General features: G+C 40.6%; 1 protein-coding gene across 2 annotated transcripts in view; it reads left to right on the top strand.

Annotated features, from left to right (window-relative positions):
• Positions 1-21,083, top strand: part of LOC144084563 (rho GTPase-activating protein 6-like) — a 55,931-nt gene extending 34,848 nt beyond the window's left edge. For both annotated transcript variants that reach the window (XM_077613124.1, XM_077613134.1), the window contains exons 2-14: positions 7,503-7,662; positions 9,814-9,885; positions 10,911-11,059; positions 11,142-11,270; positions 12,216-12,411; positions 12,500-12,555; positions 13,489-13,639; positions 13,715-13,863; positions 15,234-15,413; positions 16,988-17,079; positions 18,943-19,154; positions 19,232-19,315; positions 20,262-21,083. In XM_077613124.1, the coding sequence (XP_077469250.1) occupies positions 7,503-7,662; positions 9,814-9,885; positions 10,911-11,059; positions 11,142-11,270; positions 12,216-12,411; positions 12,500-12,555; positions 13,489-13,639; positions 13,715-13,863; positions 15,234-15,413; positions 16,988-17,079; positions 18,943-19,154; positions 19,232-19,315; positions 20,262-20,704 (2,073 nt within the window). In that variant the 3' untranslated portion in view covers positions 20,705-21,083. The remainder of the gene's footprint in view (positions 1-7,502; positions 7,663-9,813; positions 9,886-10,910; positions 11,060-11,141; positions 11,271-12,215; positions 12,412-12,499; positions 12,556-13,488; positions 13,640-13,714; positions 13,864-15,233; positions 15,414-16,987; positions 17,080-18,942; positions 19,155-19,231; positions 19,316-20,261) is intronic.
• Positions 21,084-22,129: the final 1,046 nt, after the last annotated feature.

Here is a 22,129-nt window from a genome sequence, read left to right as displayed (position 1 = left end):
CCAAAATTACTGCCACTCAGATTTCACTATCAAAATTGAAGTTGAAATATTCCAAATGAAAAATAACTCAAATGCATCAAAAAATAAGATGCTGATAATTATACTTCTGCTGAGGGGTGTACGCAGAACAACGAAGGTATGCGGTGAGGGTGTGTGTAGTTCAAGGGTGTCAAACTCGGGTTGGTTCGCGGGCCGCATTAACGTCAACTCGAATTCACGTGGGCCGGACCATTTTAGAAATAATATTTAATTATTATTATTTTTTATAAATTGATTAAAATAACTGGATTAAAAGCCCTAAATATTCAATTTTTATAGATCTAAAACAATGTTTATTTGAGCTTTTTTTTTCTTAGTAAGGGAACATTTTATCATTTGTTTTTCATTGCGAAAGGAAACTATTTTTCTTTAATTATGATTCATATTAAAATGGAAAACAGAAAACATTTTTATATATTTTTAGATTTTATAGATCTAAAACAATGTTTAATTTAGCTTTTTTTTAAATATATTTTTAGATTTTACAAAATGATTTTCGAACTAAAAACACAGAAAAAAATGGATTAAAAATTTCAATTATTGATTTAAAAGGGGGGAAAATCAGGAAATTTAATATACATCTATATCTATCATTTTAATTTGATCCTAAAACAGAAAGTCACCACTGCAGATTTACTTTCCCGGGCCACACAAAATGATGCAGCGGGCCAGATTTGGCCCCCGGGCCGCCACTTTGACACCCACCTGTGGTGTAGTATAATATTCCATAATCAAATTCAAAGAAAAATCTGTGGAAAAACACAAAAACAAATAATTACCATCAAATATTACATCTTCATAAATGTGCTGCTTTTTGACATTTTTGAATTTACAGAAACAGGCTTCCATTGTTTTTGGACCGATTTCACCAAACCGCCAAAAACAACACCCGAATGAGGGAAATGATATATGACATGCCTGTGGTTGGCAATGCAATTACATCTAAATCAATGACTTTTGACATGTGGGTTGAAAATAATGACATAATTCATAATGGTGGAGGCGGATAGTGAGGGTGGTTTTCCCTGACATTTTCGATGATTATATCCGTAAGCCAAAAACTTTTTTCTTCTTCTTCAGAGCAGATGTGCGTGCAACCGAGTAACGCTTTTAGGGGTGTCAAAGTCATTTTAGTTTGTGAGCCATAGTCGGTTTATTTTTGGACCATTGAACTATACATATATAATATGCCATTTTTTTTCCTCACACAGTGTCTCAGTCCCTTAAAAATGTGTTTTTCACACAAAGTTGGGAACCACATATACTTATAAACTCATTTTTTTCCAGACTAGCAGTCACAATTTTTTTCATAGTTTGGGTGGGTCTGCGACTGATATTTTTTAATTTTTTTTAAGTTGTAGTTGTTGGAAAAACTGTTATTTTAATGGATGCCTACTTAACTTGTTGTTCTTTATTTCACTATTTTCAATTTAATGTATGGTTTTCTTGGTTTTTGATGAAATAAAAGATTGCTTATTCAAAAATGTGAACATTCGTTCATTCGCCGCTCCCAGTCAAAATGGATTGGACGTCTAACGCCGTCAATGGCGCTGAAAGATGAGCATCCACAGCCAGTTTAAGTGGATTAAACATCTATTATAGGCGATGAGTTAATTTTGCATTACCCATTTTTTTAGGACTTACATTTTAGGGTACTTACAGGCCACTTATAGAATTTTTTTGGATAATTTCCTATTGATTTGAAGGGATATTCCGGGAGGCTTCTTGTTCGTTTGTCGTTTCTTGCTAATTTGGGGGCATTTCCAGGGGTACTCGGACGTTTGGTCACCTGGAAATCGGGACCGGACGTTTGGTCGCCGGACGTTTGGTCGCCTGGACGTTTGGTCGCCGGACGTTTGGTCGCCGGACGTTTGGTCGCCGGACGTTTGGTCGCCGGACGTTTGGTCGCCGGACGTTTGGTCGCCGGACGTTTGGTCGCCGGACGTTTGGTCGCCCGAACGTTTGGTGGCCGGACGTTTGGTCGCCGGACGTTTGGTTGCCGGACGTTTGACAACATGACAGAGAGTTTACTGTTGAAACCATCTCTCAAAATTATTTTCATGAGAGAGTTTAATATCTAAATATCTACTGTTGAAACCAGCTCTCAAAATTATATTCACCCGGGCGACCAAACGTCCGGCGACCAAGAGTCGGGGCGACCAAACGTCCGGCGACCAAACGTCCGGCGACCAAATGTCCGGTCACGATTTCCAGGTGACTTCCTGTTATTTTTGGGGTATTTTCAGATTCTTTATTAACTCATTGGCTGCCAACGAAGGTGCAATTTTGAAGGAAATTGAGCAAAGTGCAGTAGTGCTCGGTCTTGATCACACAACTCAAAGATCTGGTTTTGCGGCACCTTTGTCGAAAAAAAATGACAGCTAAATGAATACATACAGTATGAATTTTGCAATTTTTAGGGAAAAAAATGAGCTACAAAGTACCCGTCAGGCTGAACAACCCTGTGTCTCAGATCGGACCCTCTAGCAGGCCGTTACTGGCCCACGGGCCGCATGTCTGACACCACTGATCTCGTCAGACCTCGTCAAAATGTGGCCTAAAATTGGGCAAAAATCCATTAAAGAGAAATATGTACATATTTTCACCATATCACCTCTAAAATGAAAGGACTGCTGTCCTTTATTAGTTTTGTTTTTGGCAATTGATGTATTTTGGGTAAGAGAGTCAGTCACCTTGCTTGCATTGAGAGGCTCTCCTGTTTGGTGATAATTTATGCAGAGCATCATGGCAACAAGTACCCACTGCCCGTGTTGCCATAGCAATAATTCTGTCATTCCCCTTTCGGCATATTGCCACGGAAACCAACAAATTCTTTCATCTCCTTGTCGAGGATAACAAATTGGATACTGCAGCTCTATGTATATCTCCATTAGCATTTGTCACAAAAGTGCATAATGGGAGTCGTTCACTTTGCACTGCAGCTTCTGCAAATGCAAAAAAAGTCTTTTTTCTGATTGATTGCAAGTAGCATTTCTAAAGAATCAAACACTTTTGGTACTGGCTTGCTGATAGGTAAAGAAGCATATGTGGGTTGTTTGCTAATGCTAATTGCTATCTCTGATCATAGTGTGTTAATTGTAGATTTTTTTTTTAAATCTTGGAGTTTCACTGAATAAAGACACAGCAGGGCGGCCCGGTGGCGCGAGTGGTTAGCGTGTCAGCCTCACATTTTGGTTCAAATCCAGGTCACGTAAACCTGTGTGGAGTTTGCATGTTCTCCCCGGGCCTGCGTGGGTTTCCTCCGGGTACTCCGGGTTCCTCCCACATTTCAAAAACATGCATGGTAGGCTGATTGGACACTCTAAATTGCCCCTAGGTAAGGGTGTGAGTGTGCATGGTGAGCTGGGATAGGCTCCAGCACCCCCCGTGGCCCTAATGAGGATAAAGCGGTTCAGGAAATGAGATGAAATTAGCTAGCTGTCGTAACAAGGCTAAAACACTGCTGTTGTTATGTCAGATTTTGCTACCGGAGCTTTTTCTGACAGGCGCGTCTATCAATTTCTGCTACTCTGTCAAATTTGGCTACCACTGTTTTTCTGTAACCGCTAAACGACAATCTCGCTCAGTCAATAAATGTTCTTACTTAAACTTAATACACTAATAGTTCGATGATATTAGCCAGAATACCCCGGTGGAAGTCTTAATTGATTGAACACGTGTCAAAGTGGCGGCCCGAGGGCCAAATCTGGCCCGCCGCATCATTTTGTGTGGCCCAGGAAAGTAAATCATGAGTGCCGACTTTCTGTTTTAGGATCAAATTAAAATGAAGAGTATAGATGTATATTAAATTTCCTGATTTTCCCCCTTTTAAATGAATAATTGTAATTTTTTAATCATTTTTTTTCAGTGTTTTTAGTTCAAAAATCATTTTGTAAAATCTAAAAATATATTTTAAAAAAGCTAAAATAAATATTGTTTTAGATCTATAAAAGACTGAATATTCAGGGCTTTTAATCCAGTTCTTTTAATCCATTATAAAAAAAATCTAAATATTATATCTAAAATGGTCCGGCCCATGTGAAATCAAGTTGACGTTAACGCGGCCCGCGAACCAACCCGAGTCTGACACCCTTGCACTAGAAGGAATGCTGGCCGGCCATACTCGTGCCACGCGTTTAAAACCGCCGTTTCTGCGGACATGTCTTTGATTTTTATTATTTATAACGTGTGACTGAATTGTAACTTTTTTGTTTTTTATTGCAAGGCCAGCGCTTTTGCTTTTGGGCCCCGCTTAATGTGCAGTGAGGTCACAAGTGCTCTCACAAGCGCTGCCAAGAAAAAAAAAGCTGCCTTACACACACACACACACACACACACACACACACACACACAATTAGAGAGTAACAGTTGGAAAAGGTAAATACAGTAAAAACCTTCTCTCCGGTTGAGCTGGTTCCTCCCAGCAGGATCCTTGATGGGGATGGATGAACTTCAGCTCAGTGTCAACCACTACGAGCTGTGGTATGATGACATACTAGAGAGCGTGGGGGAACATTTTTAAAGCCCTGAAAATCGCGGGACTCCTCCGGCAAAGAGAAAGCTGCCTTTTTAAACCTCACAGTGAAACACTTTCCCATATGTACACATGGACCTTTGCATTTGAAAACTCAAGAGTTCCACAAAGTCATGCCGTTTGATAAGAACACAACCCACGACGACAGTGTCAGGTGAACAACATAGTCCCAAAACTTTACCAAAAAAACCCTAAATGTGAATTGGCCAAAGCACAAATGCAAAAAAAACCCATAACACAAACCCCAACAGACACTACACAAACATCACCAGCCACAACCCAAACCTCAACAGCCACAACCCAAACCCCAAAAGCCACAACCCAAACCCTAACAGCCACAACCCAAACCCCAACAGCCACATCCCAGACCCCAAAAGCACCAACCCAAACCCCAAGAGCCACAACCCAAACCCCAACAGCCACAACCCAAAACCCAACAGCCACAACCCAGACCCAGACAGCCACAACCCAAGCCCCAACAGCCACAACCCAAACCCCAACAGCCACAACCCAGACCCCAACAGCCACAACCTAAATCCCAAAAGCCACAACCCAAACCCCAAAATCCACAACCCAAACCCCCAAAGCCACAAACCCCAACAGCCACAACACGAACCCCAACAGCCACAACCCAGACCCCAACAGCCACAACACGAACCCCAACAGCCACAACCCAAACCCCAACAGCCAAAACCCAAACCCCAACAGCCACAACCCAAACCCCAACAGCCACAACCCAGACCCCAACAGCCACAACCTAAACCCCAAAAGCCACGAACCAAACCCCAACAGCCACGAACCAAACCCAACAGCCACACCCCAGACCCCAATAGCCACAACCCAAGCCCCAACAGCCACAACCCAGACCCCAACACCCACAACCTAAACCCCAAAAGCCACAACACAAACCCCAAAAGCCACAACACAAACCCTAAAAGCCACAACGCCAATGACAAAAAGCCACAGCACAAATGCCAGCGGACAATCAAAAATTATTATTTTTCTAAGATATAGCAAAAATGAAAAAACTATCTTTTGTTACACGATTGCGATCCTGCGAAAATGAAGTGATCGGGCCCGGTTCTTGATCACATGATCGGATGTGGGACATGATCCACTTTGGACTGTGCGGTCCGCCTGAAACTTCTTGGCCGACAAACGGAGTACATCACGTTGTGTACATTGTGCATTTCTGCTGACTAATCTTAGATCCGGATTTCTTTGATTTGAAATTCATTCCTGGAAGCAGTGAGACTCAGATGGTTTCGATGACCGATTCCATGCCGCGCGTGCATTCCTGTGTGTTTATGAGCGATAGGCTGATGTGGAATTTGAATCTAAGCCGCAATTGTTGCATCTTATCCAGACTGTGGCTTTGAAAGTGAATGACTTGTTTTATTACAAACTCCAGTACGCAGACAAACAAGATAGGCAATATAAAAACAAGAAAGTGCTAATGTACAGCCACAATGGGGTAATTGTAAAAAAAAATACAATTACAAAGAAGCACTATTTAAGCCCCATGAATGATATGTAACAATTAAGCTTATTCTTGAAAATGTTTCTAAATGCCATTATGTAAGTCTTTTATTTGGCAGATAGTTACATTGATTTTATGCCATCTGTTTTTAGGACCCTAATTTGTTATGACAGACCACCCATTTCTACATTAACTCATTGGTTGCCACAAATGATGATGGAGTAAGCAGATCAACTCTAAAAATAAACTGTTTTTACATATGCCCACTTAAAAAAATGAAACTGAGGAAACAGATTTAACAAGGCACATTATTTGCAAAATAAAACATGCAGTATATATAGACTTCCTGTATGGCTCCAGTTTTTTTTTACCTAGGTCTACAATGTCTTGTGTGTCTTGTGTCTGTCTTGCTACTGCAACCAAGACATTTCCCGAATACAGGATGCAATAAACATCTAATCTAATCTAAAAAAGACAACCCTCACAATCTACTAAATTCTAATTTCATTGACCAAAAATTAAAATGGCTAACTGACCCTAGACGCGATCAGTGGTCAAGTATGGTTTTATTTTTACTGATCACCAATGACTGATCTTCTAAAACAAGGATGTCAGACTCGGGTTGGTTCGCGGGCCGCGTTAACGTCAACTCGATTTCATGTGGGCCGGACCATTTTAGATATAATATTTAGATTTTTTTCAATAAATGGATTAAAAGAACTGGATTAAAAGCCCTGAATATTCAGTTTTTTTATAGATCTAAAACAATGTTTATTTTAGCTTTTTTAAAATATATTTTTAGATTTTACAAAATGATTTTTGAACTAAAAACACAGAAAAAAATGATTAAAAAATTACAATTAATGATTTAAAAGTGGGGAAATCAGGAAATTTAATATACATTTATACTCTTCATTTGAATTTGATCCTAAAACAGAAAGTCGGCACTCATGATTTACTTTCCCGGGCCACACAAAATGATGCGGCGAGCCAGATTTGGCCCCCGGGCCGCCACTTTGACACGTGATCTAGGGGACTCAAATCAGTTACTACACACTATTTATATGAAACACACAAATTTCACTCTCCCACATTAACATACTAAACAGTGGTAAACATTACAATCCAAGCTATTATGTTGATGAAGTAGGAAAATACCCAACGAACTGCTGACCATGCTAGCTGGCTAATGTAGCTAACTGACCCTAGACGTGATCAATGGTCAAGCATGGTTTTATTTTTACTGATCACCAATGACTGATGTTTCAAAATGTACAAAATCCCCCCGTGTTGAGCGGCGGACTGGTGCATCTTTAGAAATGGGTACCAAAATACCGTCATATTTTGCTTTTTCAACTTTTTGGTCCACATATGAGTCTGCAACAGTTTTAGGGAGGGAATAAAAGTGACTAATTGATGTACTATGAGTATTATTTTTTCACCATTTAGGGCGACTTCACCTGGAGCAGCTTGTCCGGACAGAGTGTCCGTCTGACTCCGGTTGCCATCCAGAATCTGTCTGAACTGGAGAGGGCCCGGCTCCAAGAAGTAGCCTTTGCCCGCTTGCACCAAGATTATGATGTTGGTTGCCAGATTACAGTTCCAAAAGGTGCATTTTTACAACTCTTTCAAGCATAGCAATGAGACTTTTCTAAATTCCAATGGGTTTTCTAAAAAAGCCTTTGCTAACTGAACACTTACAGTCATCAAGTTACGAGCGAGTTCTCTTCCTACGCTCGTGACGTTTGTGTTTTATCTTTCCTTTTTGTCGGGTATTCTAGACCTTTGTACGTTTTTCCGAAAATATCGTCATTAAAATAGTCTTTGGAGTATCGGATTTGGTACTACATTCCCATGTTTTCAGCATCATCAAGATTTCTGGCTGCTGTAAATCAAACAACTATGCAAATATATAAACAGTTTAGGACTACTGTTTTTTTGTTAGAAATTCATTATAAAAACAGACTATAAAAAAGAGGATAAACAGTAGTAGGTACCAGCAGGGAGCCCTTAAATCCCAAAAAGGATTTGTCATTTATTGGTTGCATTATTTAAAATGGTGATAAAAATGTGCTCACGGATCGGTATCGACTAAATCACGTGTCAAAGTGGCGGCCCGGGGGCCAAATCTGGCCCGCCGCATCATTTTGTGTGGCCCGGGAAAGTAAATTATGAGTGCCGACTTTCTGTTTTAGGATCAAATTAAAATGAAGAGTATAGATGTATATTAAATTTCCTGATTTTCCCCCTTTTAAATCAATAATTGCAATTTTTAATCCATTTTTTTCTGTGTTTTTAGTTCAAAAATCATTTTGTAAAAACTAAAAATATATAAAAATATGTTCTGTTTTCCACTTTAATATGGCACATAATTAAAGAAAAAAATGGTTTCCTTTCGCAATGAAAAACTAATGATTAAAATTTCCCTTACTAAGAAAAAAAAGCTCAAATAAACATTGTTTTATATCTTAAACAAACAGAATATTTAGGGCTGTATTAAATTTCCTGATTTTCCCCTTTTTAAATCAATAATTGCAATTTTTTAATCCATTTTTTTCTGTGTTTTTAGTTCAAAAATCATTTTGTAAAAACTAAAAATATATAAAAATATGTTCTGTTTTCCACTTTAATATGGCACATAATTAAAGAAAAATGTGGTTTCCTTTCGCAATGAAAAACAAATGATTAAATAAATGATTTTCCCTTACTAAGAAAAAAAAGCTTAAATTAAAATTGTATTAGATCTATAAAAAAATGAATAGTTAGGGCAGGGGTAGGGAACCTATGGCTCGGGAGCCACATGTGGCTCTTTCGATGGGTGCATCTGGCTCTTTGCTAACCTGTGAGCTAAAATATGGAACCCGCTGGTGACAGAACTGAGATACTACGTCCAGTGCTGCTTTAGTCTTCTTTTTTTGCATTAGACTCTGCTAGAATGCATACTCTCATTGATTAGCAACTGCATAAGAATGTTGTCAAAAGTATTCTTTTTTTTCCACTTTAAAAGTGGTGAAATTACTAAAATAAAAGACACCCATTTACATGTATTTTGACTTTTAAATTCGGAGTATGGCTCTCAAGGAATAACATTAGAAAATATGAATTGTTTATGGCTCTCTTCGTCAAAAAGGTTCCCGACCCCTGATTTAGGGCTTTTAATCCAGTTCTTTTAATCCATTTATAAAACAAAAAAATCTAAATATTATATCTAAAATTGTCCGGCCCACATGAAATCAAGTTGACGTTAACGCGGCCCGCGAACCAACCCGAGTCTGACACCCCTTGACTAAATATAGCTTAAAAAACGGCGTCATAACATTGCTACTTTTCATTGGGCTGTCCATTCCTTATGCTTCATCTTCATAGCATTTCCTTCACTTCCAACTCTCATACACAAATGAATGTAAAAAAATCAAACAGTGGTAATGTTGAATTTTCCGAGTTTTGTCACTGAACCTGGCGTATGACGCAAGAAGCTAATGCTACCATGGGATCTTTACTCGAAGGTGGTTTCAGTTCTGAGTGACTCATAAGATTCAGGAGAACATCTGGAGTTCAAACTCAGGTTGCCAATTCAGTTTCTGAAAAACCACCAGTACTAGTTTCGCTGTGGATTACACAAGAATTACCGGGATTTGCATAACGGCGTACCTCAATTTTCAGGCTTTCCCGCTGATTAAGTCCACCTCGGCAAATTAAGGCAGATGAATAAATCATCTATTCCAGATGGATTCCATTAATTCCTTTTGTCCCTGCGCAGATGGACAGAAGAGGAAAAAGTCGTTGAGGAGGAAGCTGGATTCTTTAGCCAAGGAGAAGAGCAAAGACAGAGGTACGGGAAATTTGAAAGTATTTGGAAAAACACCAACGTGACTTGTTATTTTTTTTTTCCGTCAGGTGAACAGCCGAGCTGTAAAAACGAAGTATCTGTTTACAGTTTGTATTTAGATCAAGTGGAGGGACCGCAAGCTGTGCACAGCGTAGTTGGCGCTAGAACATACAAGGTCTTAACAAAACAGATTGGAGTTGGAGATAATATAAAACAGGCTTTTCCTATCAAAATATTGAGTCAGGGCGCTTTCGGTAAGCACACTCTTATTGAAATTTAAGGACACGCACATTTCCAATCAACTGCTGGTAACCCTTTAAAGTTCCGCAATCACAACATTCTACAAACAAAATGATTGAACTTTGTTAAAAAGTATTCAAAAATAAATGATCAATGCATAACTATAGGAATTGTACAATAAAAATCACTTCACGGTTTGCCACTGCATAGTTGAGACTGACTGGTACACGGTCGATTGGTCGCCGGTCTTTTGGTCGCCGATCTTTTGGTCACCGGTCTTTTGGTCGCCCGGAAGGTTATTGATAATTACCATTTAAATTGTTGCTCAAATTCCCTAAATACAAACTGCGAATGACTATTTAGTCATACTTCATGCCCTAGTAATTATTAGGCTAAAGAAAAAGCTCCAAATTTCCCGGACTTTTATTGTTTTTTGTTGGAGAACTTGTTAAGTCCCTGACTGACGTAGCTTCTTAAAGGGACAACGCTGGTACATACAAACTCTTCTACACTCACATGTCGGCTCAGTGAAACTGCTCATGGCCATTGTTGGCTTTTATTGATGCGTAGACCGTGTTGTTTTACCTTGTTTTGTGGCCGGTCTTTTGGTCGTCGGTCTTTTGGTCGCCGGTCTTTTGGTCGCCCGTTGTCGCGGTCGGGGCGACCAAAAGACCGGCGACCAAAAGACGGCGACCAAAAGACCGGCGACCAATCGACCGCACACGGTGCAGACTAATACAAAAATCGACCTTTTCAGATCTGTTTTTTTTCTTTTCTTGGTCCTACAGAGGGGGTCCCTCAAGCCTTCAGTATACCCCTCTCACAGGTCATCGCCAATGACAGGACGCACCGGCAGCGTCAGGACACCTGCCGTCACGACCTGCCACAACGCGAAGAGCACAAGGACTCGTCTGACCTCGTCTCCTCCATTCTTCAGGTCGAACCACAAAATATCAAAGCAAGCGAATTTTGTACACCTAACCCTCGAGAGCCTCAAGTAAAATCCCACCAATCTACAGTTTGCCACGAAGCGATCGTCGAATAAAGAGCTTTCCAGCAGCAACTCCTCATTGAGCTCTACGTCGGAGACGGCCAATGAGTCGACGTCACCTAACACGCCCGAAGCTGCGCCGCGAGTCCGCAGACGGGTGAGTTAATGGACGTTGATTCAACGATTTTAAGGCAATTTAAGGGTGCGGCTTACCGTATTTTCACGACTATATGGTGCATCGCATTTAAAGCCGCAGTGTCAGTAATGAGTGCTATTTCTGTATTTGACACACACAAAGGACGCACCGTTTTTAAAGACGCAATACACCATCTTAAACATACGGACACACGCTAAAAACACGTTTTTAAAAAGGCAAAGGAAGCAAAACTGAGTTCGGTTGTACTTTATTTAGCCATTTTACAATGTACTCACGTCATCATCACCCATAAATCCATCAAAGTCCTCATTTTCTGTGTCCGAAATGAACAAATGTCCAAATGAGTCATCGAAAACGCTGAGTTTTATAAGTTCTTCCAGGCGGCCACAATCCATTCGCAAATAGTAGCTAGCTAGTAGGAAGCGTAACTATTCCGGGGCTGTGTTCCATGCTTTGCAAGGCTGTGTTGATGCCAATCGCCAGGCCACAATCCATTCGCAAATAGTAGCAAGCTAGGAGCTAGCGCAACTAGCCCGGCGCTGCCTGCCACCCTTCGTCAAGCTGTGCTGATGTCGATGTATACAGGCCACAATCCATTGGGTGTATTGACAAAAGAACTACATATCCCAGCAGTCACTGCGCAGTACTTTTTCTACGGGAAAAATAGTAGTCGGGGCTGCTTGCCGTAGTTGTGAGAGCTGTAGAAGATGGTGTACCCTATCGACTGATTTATTTTATTTTATCGTGATAACAATTTTAGTATTGGTCCATATATAAAGCGCACTGGATTATAAGGCGCCCTGTCTACTTTGGAGAAAATTTAAGACTTTTAAGTGCGCCTTATAGTCATGAAAATACGGTATATGCGAGAAAATACAGTAATTTGTCAAATCTGATCTTGATCTTAGAAAAGATTTCCAATGTAAAGACACGTTGTCGCCCCAGGGCGGCATGTCGGTGGATTCCATCACGGATCTGGACGACAACCAATCCCGCCTGTTGGAGGCGCTGCAGCTCTCCCTGCCCGCCGAGACGCCGAGTAAGAAGGAGAAGCACAGGGACAAACGCTTGAGTCTCAACCCCATTTACCGCCAAGTGCCCCGCGTGGTTGACAGCTGTTGTCATCACATTGAGAAATATGGTATATAGTAACAGCCACGATTATGGTATTCATATCGGCGTGCTTTCTGCCATCACACTTGTCCTTTTTTTCACTTTTCATCATCCAGGTTTGCAGACAGTGGGCATTTTCAGGGTGGGAAGTTCGAAGAAAAGAGTTCGACAGGTTGGTGCGCCGTTATATAATCTTGCCGGGGCCATGTGATAAAATATCTCCCCCAAAAGATGGATTATTTTCTTTCTTTATTTGATTTATTTATTAACCTATTATTATTCACACATGATTTTTTGGGGATGGTGATTGTATCATCAAACTGGAAGATAAACCTCTATTCTGATGCATCTAATAAACGTAAATAAAACGGATTATTGCAAAAATTTTACTTTACATCTGCAGTTCCGAGGCATGTAACAGAAAGACGACATATAGCAATATGCTAGCAAACCCTGTGTGATTTTTGCAAATATCTCATTTTAATCAATTATAAATCATCAGTTTTCGTCGAAAATAATTTTATGATTACACAAAAAGCATATTTAGTTTTTTTTTCAAACTTTTTTATTTAATTCTATTTTTAAAATAAATATAGTTATTAAAAGAACAAAAGAGAATATGTATTGATTTGGCAGATTTAAAAAAATTACTAGATTGAGTCCTTTTCATTGGCTCAAAGATGATGCTTTATCCGTACATATTATTCATCCGCTCTGAAAATAATGATTTAATTTGATAATAATGCTTCCTGTTTAAAAGTACGACTTTACTAAATTTAGGTCCATATAAAGAAAAGAGGAGGTAATAAGTGTCAATTCAAAATAGCCGAAATATTAAAGCGACATCAAGTAACGTTCCCTTTTCAATGATTTTTGGCGACACCAGTGGACAAAAGCGGTAGTGTTTCCCCAAATGGAAGACTACATTGCCCATGAGGAATTCTTATCTACTATTCCATTTCTGCTTACAGAACACAAAGCTATACTAATGCAAAAATAGTTTTTACTGGCCACATCAATAGTTTTATCGGCCGTATGAGAAGCAAGCGAAATAACTGCATTCAATTTGTAACATTTAACCAGAATTGTTTGCCCCCAACTTTAGTTACGAGAGGAGTTTGACCGTGGCGTTGACGTCCACTTAGATGAGGAACACAGCGTTCATGACGTAGCCGCCTTGTTGAAGGAGTTCCTCAGGGACATGCCTGACCCACTTCTCACCAAGGAGCTCTATACCGCCTTCATAAACACGACATGTACGCTAACTTCCTACGCAAAATTCCCAATGACACATGCCTCCTGATACTATTTCATACATGTCCCCGTCTCAGTGTTGGACCGAGAAGAGCAGCATAGTGTCACGCAGCTCCTGGTCTACCTGCTCCCGGCATCCAATAGCGACACACTTCAACGCCTCTTGGAGTTCCTGTCCACCGTGGCGGACCATGCCCATAACCGGAAGGACAAAGATGGACAGGAGGTAAACCTGAGGTCTCAAACTCGCCATCGTGGGCGGCTACACTAAGAGCTAAGATGTGCCAGATCGCACCGGTGTATTGATGACACAGTACAGTGGTACCTCGACATACGATCTTAATCCGTTCCAGGACTGAGATCGTATGTCGAGCTTTTCGTAACTCGAGCGGATGTTTCCCATTGAAATGAACTAAAAACAAATTAATTCGTTCCAACCCTCTGAAAAAACACCAAAAACAGGATCTTGGATTGGAAAAAATGTTTGATTTCTTCTAATTCGCCATCTATTAACAAAGTCACACATAACTAGCGGTTTAATAGTAATAAAATGTGTTTAATAGAAGTAAAATTAGACTTATTTCGCGGAGGGAAGAGACAGCGACATACACGGAGGCGGGGGGGGGGGGGGGTGTTCGGGGGGACTTAATCCACGGCAACAACGCACTCGTAAAATGAACAAACAAATTTAAATTAACTTGGATTAATATATACAGACACACTCAAACATACGTTTAATGTAACGTTACACAAAACTGAATTCTAATTTTGTTTTCATTTTTTTTTACCTTTGTTCTAGGCGGGTTAGCTGTTTGCCACGCCTCCACCCTCACGTTCGCTATCGATGGGCTGTTTGCTGTTGTATTGCCTTCAAAATATTACAAAAATGATGCACACAAATGTCCTCACAATAGCATAACGCACGACCACTTGCCAACGAGAAGTAGTCTTGAATAAGCGATCTCGGGAGCTAACAGGTTAAGGAAGGAATAACAGCCTGCCCACGTATTGATTATGGGTAATGAAGTTTTATTCTGAGAAAGGGTGCCATTGGCTATCGGTGTTGTGTGCACGAGTATACTTCATTACCCAGAAAGCCCTCTTTTTGCTCGCGCATGTGCGTTGTGCAATTTCTGGTCCATGTGTAGCGGAAACTCGTCTGAATAAAACGTTCAGTCCTCGTAGATATATTATACACGAAAGAGATGCGGCAAAAAAGACAGTGCGCTACAATGATAAACAGCCTCTCATGTCATGGCCACCTGTCTTGGTCGCATCTCGAAATTTTGATCGTATCTAGGGCGAATTATTCGATCGAAATTTTCATCGTACCTCGAGCATGTCTGAGGTAGAGCTGATCGTAGGTTGAGGTACCACTGTAATACCTTGACATACAAGTGCCCCAACTTACGAGACATTTGAGATACGAGGAAAATTCAGAGAAATCATTTGCCTTGAGATACGAGACAAATTTGAGATCTGCGTTTTTTTTTCGGTGACTAAAAGTTAGTCTTAACCCTAAACAGAATTTGGCCCTTCAATGTAGTCACGAAGCACTGTTGCTTCTGTCCAATTTGTACTTGGATCACATTGCAGATCACGGGGAACAAGATGACTTCCTTAAACCTGGCCACCATCTTCGGCCCCAACCTCCTCCATAAACTCAAATCTTCCGACAAGGAGTTTAGCGTCCAGAGCTCAGCCCGGGCTGAGGAGAGCACGGCCGTCATTGCCGCCCTGCAGAAGATGATCGCCAGCTACCAGACCCTCTTCATGGTCAGTCTTACGTAAGCGTGGCGTCGTAGTTTGAACCAAATGCAGGGAAGCAATCACGGGGAAAAAGATTTAGTGAGTGTTCTAACCTAACTTATAATTGAGACAGGAGGGGATTCAAGGAAAGATCAAGAACGTAGCAATAAATAATACAATCAAACCTAACATGGAAAACATGGGGAAATGAGGAACAGGCCATGGAAACTTGGCATGAATCAAACTCGGGTTGCTTCGCGGGCCGCTTTAACGTCAACTTGATTTCACGTGGGCCGGACCATTTTAGATATAATATGTAGATTTTTTTTGTTATAAATAGATGAAAAGAACTGGATTAAAATCCCTGAATATTCAGTTTTTTATAGATCTAAAACAATGTTTATTTTAGCTTTTTTTTTTTAAATATATTTTTAGATTTTACAAAATGATTTTTGAACTAAAAACACAGAAGTAATGGATTAAAAAATTACAATTATTGATTTAAAAGGGGGGAAATCAGGAAATGTAAGATACATCTATACTCTTCATTTTAATTTGATCCTAAAAACAGAAAGATCCCCAAATTGGACACGAGAAATGTCGACGAACTTGAGAAACACTTCAACTAAAAACAAAAGACAAACTCATGCATTTGAGATGTCCTTTTGAGTTGTTCCTAGTAGCAAATTTCTTAGCCAGGTATTCAAAGTGTGCCTCATTTGGTTGTTTTCTGTTTGCAGTGTTGTTTTATTTCTCTTCATTGTCGTTTGAATGTTTGCAAGAAATTGGAAAATATTCTACTGTTGATAATTATATTTTGTTGATGATTTACTTTCCCGGGCCACACAAAATGATGCAGCGGGCCGCCACTTTGACACATGTGAGGTAGACGATACGACAATGACTAACAAACACGGGTTTAAATAGACAGACAAGGGCTGATTACCAATCAAGATGAAGGGAAGCCTGGAGGGACACAAGAGGCAAAACACACCACCCAAAACCCTAACAAGACATGACAGTCAGTCCAATCTTGCTTTCTCCACACCATGGGATGCGCTTTGGCTCTTTAGTTTGGCCAGAAACTGACTTGAATGGTCCAGTACCAGTTCCAGTTTTCTCAATTTTCACCCAGACCCTTCAAAACCTTCTTTCGAAGCTAACGAGGAACGTTGGGGCTTGAAATCCACCACGCGGACTCGGGAGAGGTCACCATTGGACACGGATTAGCTTCTTCTTTGCTAGCTTTGTTTCGATCTCTCGGGATTCTCCGGCAGCGCAGACAGGCAGCTCGAGCTCGGGTCATTTTAGGTCCAAAATATGAAAGGTTTTTTGTTTTGTAATCTGCCACTGCCACTCCCCTGAGGCGTACATTCCGAAAGTAAACCAATTAATCACACCAGACCTCTTGAAGTCTTACGGCAAGAAAGTTTTCTATTTACTTGAGACGGGGTGGGCGATGACAAGTTCTTTTATAAATCGGCTTGAGTCGGAATTTATTAAACATCTGGTAAAAACAGACATATTTGGCTGTCCTTCATTGTTGCCTTGAGCGAGAGGTTTCAAAACCTTGATTTAATCCACCCGCATGTTTTGTTTAGGTCCCACCTGACCTGCAAAATGAAGTTTTGATGAGTTTACTGGAGACAGACCCGGATGTAGTGGACTACCTCCTCAGAAGGAAAGCGTCGCAGTGAGTATTACGCGGGGGCGGAGCTTAGGAAGGTGGGTCAGATGACTTTGGAATAAACATCCACAGATTGGCGGTATGCGGACAATTTATTTTGATTTCTTTTCACGAGAAGAAATATTAAAATTCTTAAAAATATTGCCATGATTCTTCATTTAAACCTGGCTTAAATGAATTTTATTTTTACAGACTGGTGTTTTCCAAAAGCTTCCAACACTTTTTGAATTGCAAATACAGTGGTACCTCGAGATACGAGCTTAATTTGTTCCGGGACTGAGCTCGTATGTCGATATTCTCGTAACTTGAACGAACGTTTCCCATTGAAATGAACTAAAAACAAATTAATTTGTTCCAACCCTCTGAAAAAACAATTGATCAATAATGTACTAACCACTTTAGCTTCCTATGAACCAATAGCCAACTTTGTCCAAATGTAACCCTGACACTTCAAACATGAATATTTGCCAGTCAACAAAAAAAATAATTTTAAAAACTGACAGCACGTGAAGAAATAACAATTGCAATTTTGTACTTAGCGCAAATCTTACGGTTAGCTTAGCTTAGCGTGCGGCCTTCCGGTGAACATTTCAGAATAAAACAATGTCACGTCCAACATAATTTAAGATACTTTTACATATTTGAGATTCAACTCTAAAATAGCGTTCATAATTTTTTTTAAATTTAGAAATTCCATTTATGATAACAAATCAAATTAGCAAAAAAAACTGCATTAGGCTTCTCACCTATTTTATATTCTACACTAAGCAAGCTTTTAAAATGAACTTATGCATTGTGATTTGAAAGAAAAATGTCTTTATTTTTACTCATTAGAAAATAATGATAAGAAACTATATTTATTACCTTTGAGTGGAGGGTTTATAATAATATATATTCATTACAGTGGTACCTTGACATACGATCTTAATCCGTTCCGGGACTGAGATCGTATGTCGAGCTTTTTGTAACTCGAGCGAACGTTTCCCATTGAAATGAACTAAAAACTAATTAATTCGTTCCAACCCTCTGAAAAAACACCAAAAGCAGGATATTGGATTGGAAAATGTTTTATTTCTTCTAATTCGCCATCTATTAACAAATTAACACATAACTAGTGGTTTAATAGTAATAAAATGTGTTTAATAGTACTACAATTATATGGATTTCGAAGGGGGAAGAGAGAGAGAGAGAGAGACGGACAGAGAGAGGGGGTGCTTTTTTGCACGGCTGTTATACACGAAAGAGATGGGGCAAAAAAGACAGTGCGCTAAAATCATAAACAGCCTCTCATGTCTTGGCCACCTGGCTTTCTCGTATCTCGAAATGTGTCTCGTGTCTAGAGATAATTATTTGCTCGAAATTTTACTCGTATCTTGAAATGCTCGTATGTCGGGGTGCTCGTATGTCGAGGTACCACTGTATACCCTCAGCTCACACTCATACTGCATTTTGAGGGGCCCACGAGTACCGTATTTTCTCCCATATTAGCCACCTCCACGTATAGGCCCTACCCTTAAAAGTGCCTTAAAATCATTGAATTGTACAATTTCTCTCGTATAAGCCGCCCCCTGATTCACAATTTTCACCTCCATATTCATGGTTTTAGTAGGAGTCCAAATGTATTACTTTGAAGGGAAAATCTTAAGAAAAAATCATCGCACGTGGCATTTCTCAGATATTGTATGAATTGAAAGGATCATCTGCTGGATTGCACATTTGAAAAGGCTGTTACCAGCACATAGACAAATTCAAAAAGGAAGTCACATGAGCAGGAAGTGTGTCCGTAGCGGTCTAGATTGTCATCCCTGTTGGGGCATGTTTTTTCCGCGTTCCTTGTCGTCTTTGAATGGAGTTTTGTGTTTCTTGCAGGAGCACCGATTTACTTCAGTCCGAGGAGCCTTTCACCCTCAACGAATGCCATTCGTCCAGCGACTCCAACAAGGTCTCCAGCGGGGAGGTTTCTCCGTACGATAACAACTCTCCCGTCTTGAGTGAACGGAGAGGCGAAGCGGGGAAAAGCGGCGTTCCTACGGTGGCGGGACGGGCAGGGGAGTCTCCAACTGATGGCAGACTGGGAGCAGGTGAGTTAGGAATCTCAGGAGGAGGGTCTGATTTTCCATGACGCCATTTGACCTCGTTTCCCTTTTGCGTCCTTGAGACGGTATATCGGAGGAACACGCTAACATTTGGGGAACGTGGCACGCCACTCTCAAACCGGCTTTCAAGGATAAAACCTTTACAGGTAAGCTGTTTAAATTCCAAATATTGACAAAATTAAATTAGATTGGTCAACAAAATTGCTGCTTAAGAGGGCGGCCCGGTGCGTGAGTGGTTAGCCCGTCAGCCTCACAGTTCCGGGGTCCTGGGTTCAAATCTGGCTTGGTACATTAGATTAGATAACTTTATTCATCCCATATTCGGGAAATTTCACTGTCACAGTAGCAAGAGGGTGAGAATACAGACACAGAAAAAGACATTTTAGACCTAAATAAATAGGTAATAAATAAGTTAATAAATAAATAAATAGGTAATAAATAAATGAATAGGTAATAAATAAGTTAATAAATAAATAAATAGGTAATAAATAAGTTAATAAATAAATAGGTAATAAATAAGTTAATAAATAAATGAATAGGTAATAAATAAATAGGTAATACATAAGTTAATAAATAAATAGGTAATAAATAAGTTAATAAATAAATAAATAGGTAATAAATAAGTCAATGAATGAATGAATGAATGAACGAGCGAGCGAACGAACGAATAAATTAATAAATAAATAAGCGTGTTGCAGTGTGGAGTTTGCACTTTCTCCCCGGGCCTGCATGGGTTTTCTCCGGGAACTCCGGTTTTCTGCCACATTCCAAAAATATGCATGCTAGGCTAATAGTTCGCTAAACTGTCCCTGGCTACGACTGATTGGTTCTTTGCCTTGTTGTGCCCTGCGATTGGCTGGCCAGCGATTCAGGTTGTGCCCAAAAGTCAGCTGGGATAGGCTCCAGCACCACCCGCAACCCTTTTGAGGATAAGCAGGTTCAGAAATGGAAAGAATATCGGCTTGAGAGATTTCTTCTTGGAATGAATATGGTTGTCCTTTGTCTCCTTGTGCCCTGCGATTGGCAGTTCAAACAATGAATGAAACGGATTGGCCGTCTAATCAGTTAATATCATGGATGATTATCCCAAAGGTTCCCACGGCAACGTGTCTGAGGGAAGCTCGCGCAGCTCACTGGAAGGACTGGACGGCTTCCCCGGCGACAGCCGACACCAAACCGTGACTCCGCCGACAAGGACGCCGCGATCCGGCATGGCCGAGTGCAGCTCAAGCGTGGGATCTCACCCGCGGCAGCCGCCCGTCAATCACCCGGCGCCGGCCCTCGACGCCGCTCAAGGCCGGGCGAACGCCAATCGGAGCAACCGCTCCCCTCCCCCTTATAACGCACGCCACCTTCTGGCCGGTCGTCAGAGTTCACCACGGCAAACGACGCAGCCGAGCGGAGAGCACCTAGACTCAGAAGGACCCCAGAACCGGCACAGCCCGGAGTGGCAGAACTGGCAGAGGGACCGCTGGCAAATATGGCAGCTGCTATCTTCGGACAGCGCAGACGCGCTGCCGGAAACGTTGGTGTGAAGACGTCTTTAACTCGCCGGGGCTCGGCAGAACTCTTTAAAATAATCACACGGTGTCATCTTTCCTTTCCGTCCTTCTTCTGATTCGCCAGCATTTTCACGCCACGGCGCTGTTGTTGTTTACATGGTCAGCTGCTGCCTCGTACACACTTTAAAACAGGGGTGTCAGACTCAGTTTGGACGCGGGACGCATTCATACTAACGAGATCTCATGTGGGCCGGACCACTTCACTTTTGGCTCAAAAATTTAACTTACCGTGTTTTCACGACTATACAGCGCATCGTATTTTAAGCCGCAGTGTCAGTAACGAGTGCTATTTCTGTATTTTAAACACACAAAGGACGCACCGTTTTTATAGACGCAACCAGGCATGGCATATATATATTATATATGGATGAATATTGAACCGCAATAGCGCTGGCTACGGGAAGCAGCCCCAGACTCTATTTCCGGTGCGCAGTGACTGCTGGGATATATAGTTCTTTTGTCAATACAACCAGGATGACGGCAAACTCACTAATTTGGTGCTACATGCACCAAATGCACGCTACACCCACACGCTAAAAACACGTTTTTAAAAAGGCAACGGAAGCAAAACTGAGTTCGGTTGTACTTTATTTAGCCATTTTACAATGTACTCACGTCACCATTTCATTTTCGTGAATCAAAAGTGACGGCGAGCCGTGAAAAAAGCCATCCGGTCGCTTGATATACGCCTCACGTAGCCATAATCTAATGTTGCGGTTCGATATTCATCCATATATTATATATATATATATATATATATATATATATATATATATATATATATATATAATATATTATATATATATATACACACACACACATATATATATATATATATATATATATATATATATATATATATATATATATATATATATATATATACACATATATATACACATATTTCGCAGTCTAGCTTTGAATGCTCTGTTGACGCCAACATCTAGCGGCAGGATTTCTTTTGTAAATAGAGCCGAAATGACGGCGAGCACCAAATTAGTGTGCTCGCCGTCATAGTGGGTGTATTGACAAAAGAACTATATATCCCAGCAGTCATTGCGCAGTACTTTTTCTACAGGAAAATAGAAGAGTCGGGGGCTGCTTGCCGTAGTTGTCCTATCGACTGATTTATTTTATTTTATCGTGATCAGAATTTTAGTATTGGTCCATATATAAAGCGCACTGGATTATAAGGCGCTCTGCCTATTTTGGAGAAAATTTAAGACTTTTATGTGCGCCTTATAGTCGTGAAAATACGGTACTTGCTGACATTGACGGTGCTAGACGTCCAATCCTTTTTGACTGGGAGGGGCGAATGAATGAATGATGCGCATCCACCGCCAGTTTAAGTGAATTGGACGTCTATTGTTGTCAATATCAGGCAATGAGTTAATTTCA

Source organism: Stigmatopora argus, chromosome 1, assembly GCF_051989625.1.
Source record: "Stigmatopora argus isolate UIUO_Sarg chromosome 1, RoL_Sarg_1.0, whole genome shotgun sequence".
Lineage (NCBI taxonomy): Eukaryota > Metazoa > Chordata > Actinopteri > Syngnathiformes > Syngnathidae > Stigmatopora > Stigmatopora argus.
The sequence above is the reverse complement of the archived record's forward strand: the minus strand, read 5'-3'. Positions and strand labels throughout refer to the sequence as shown.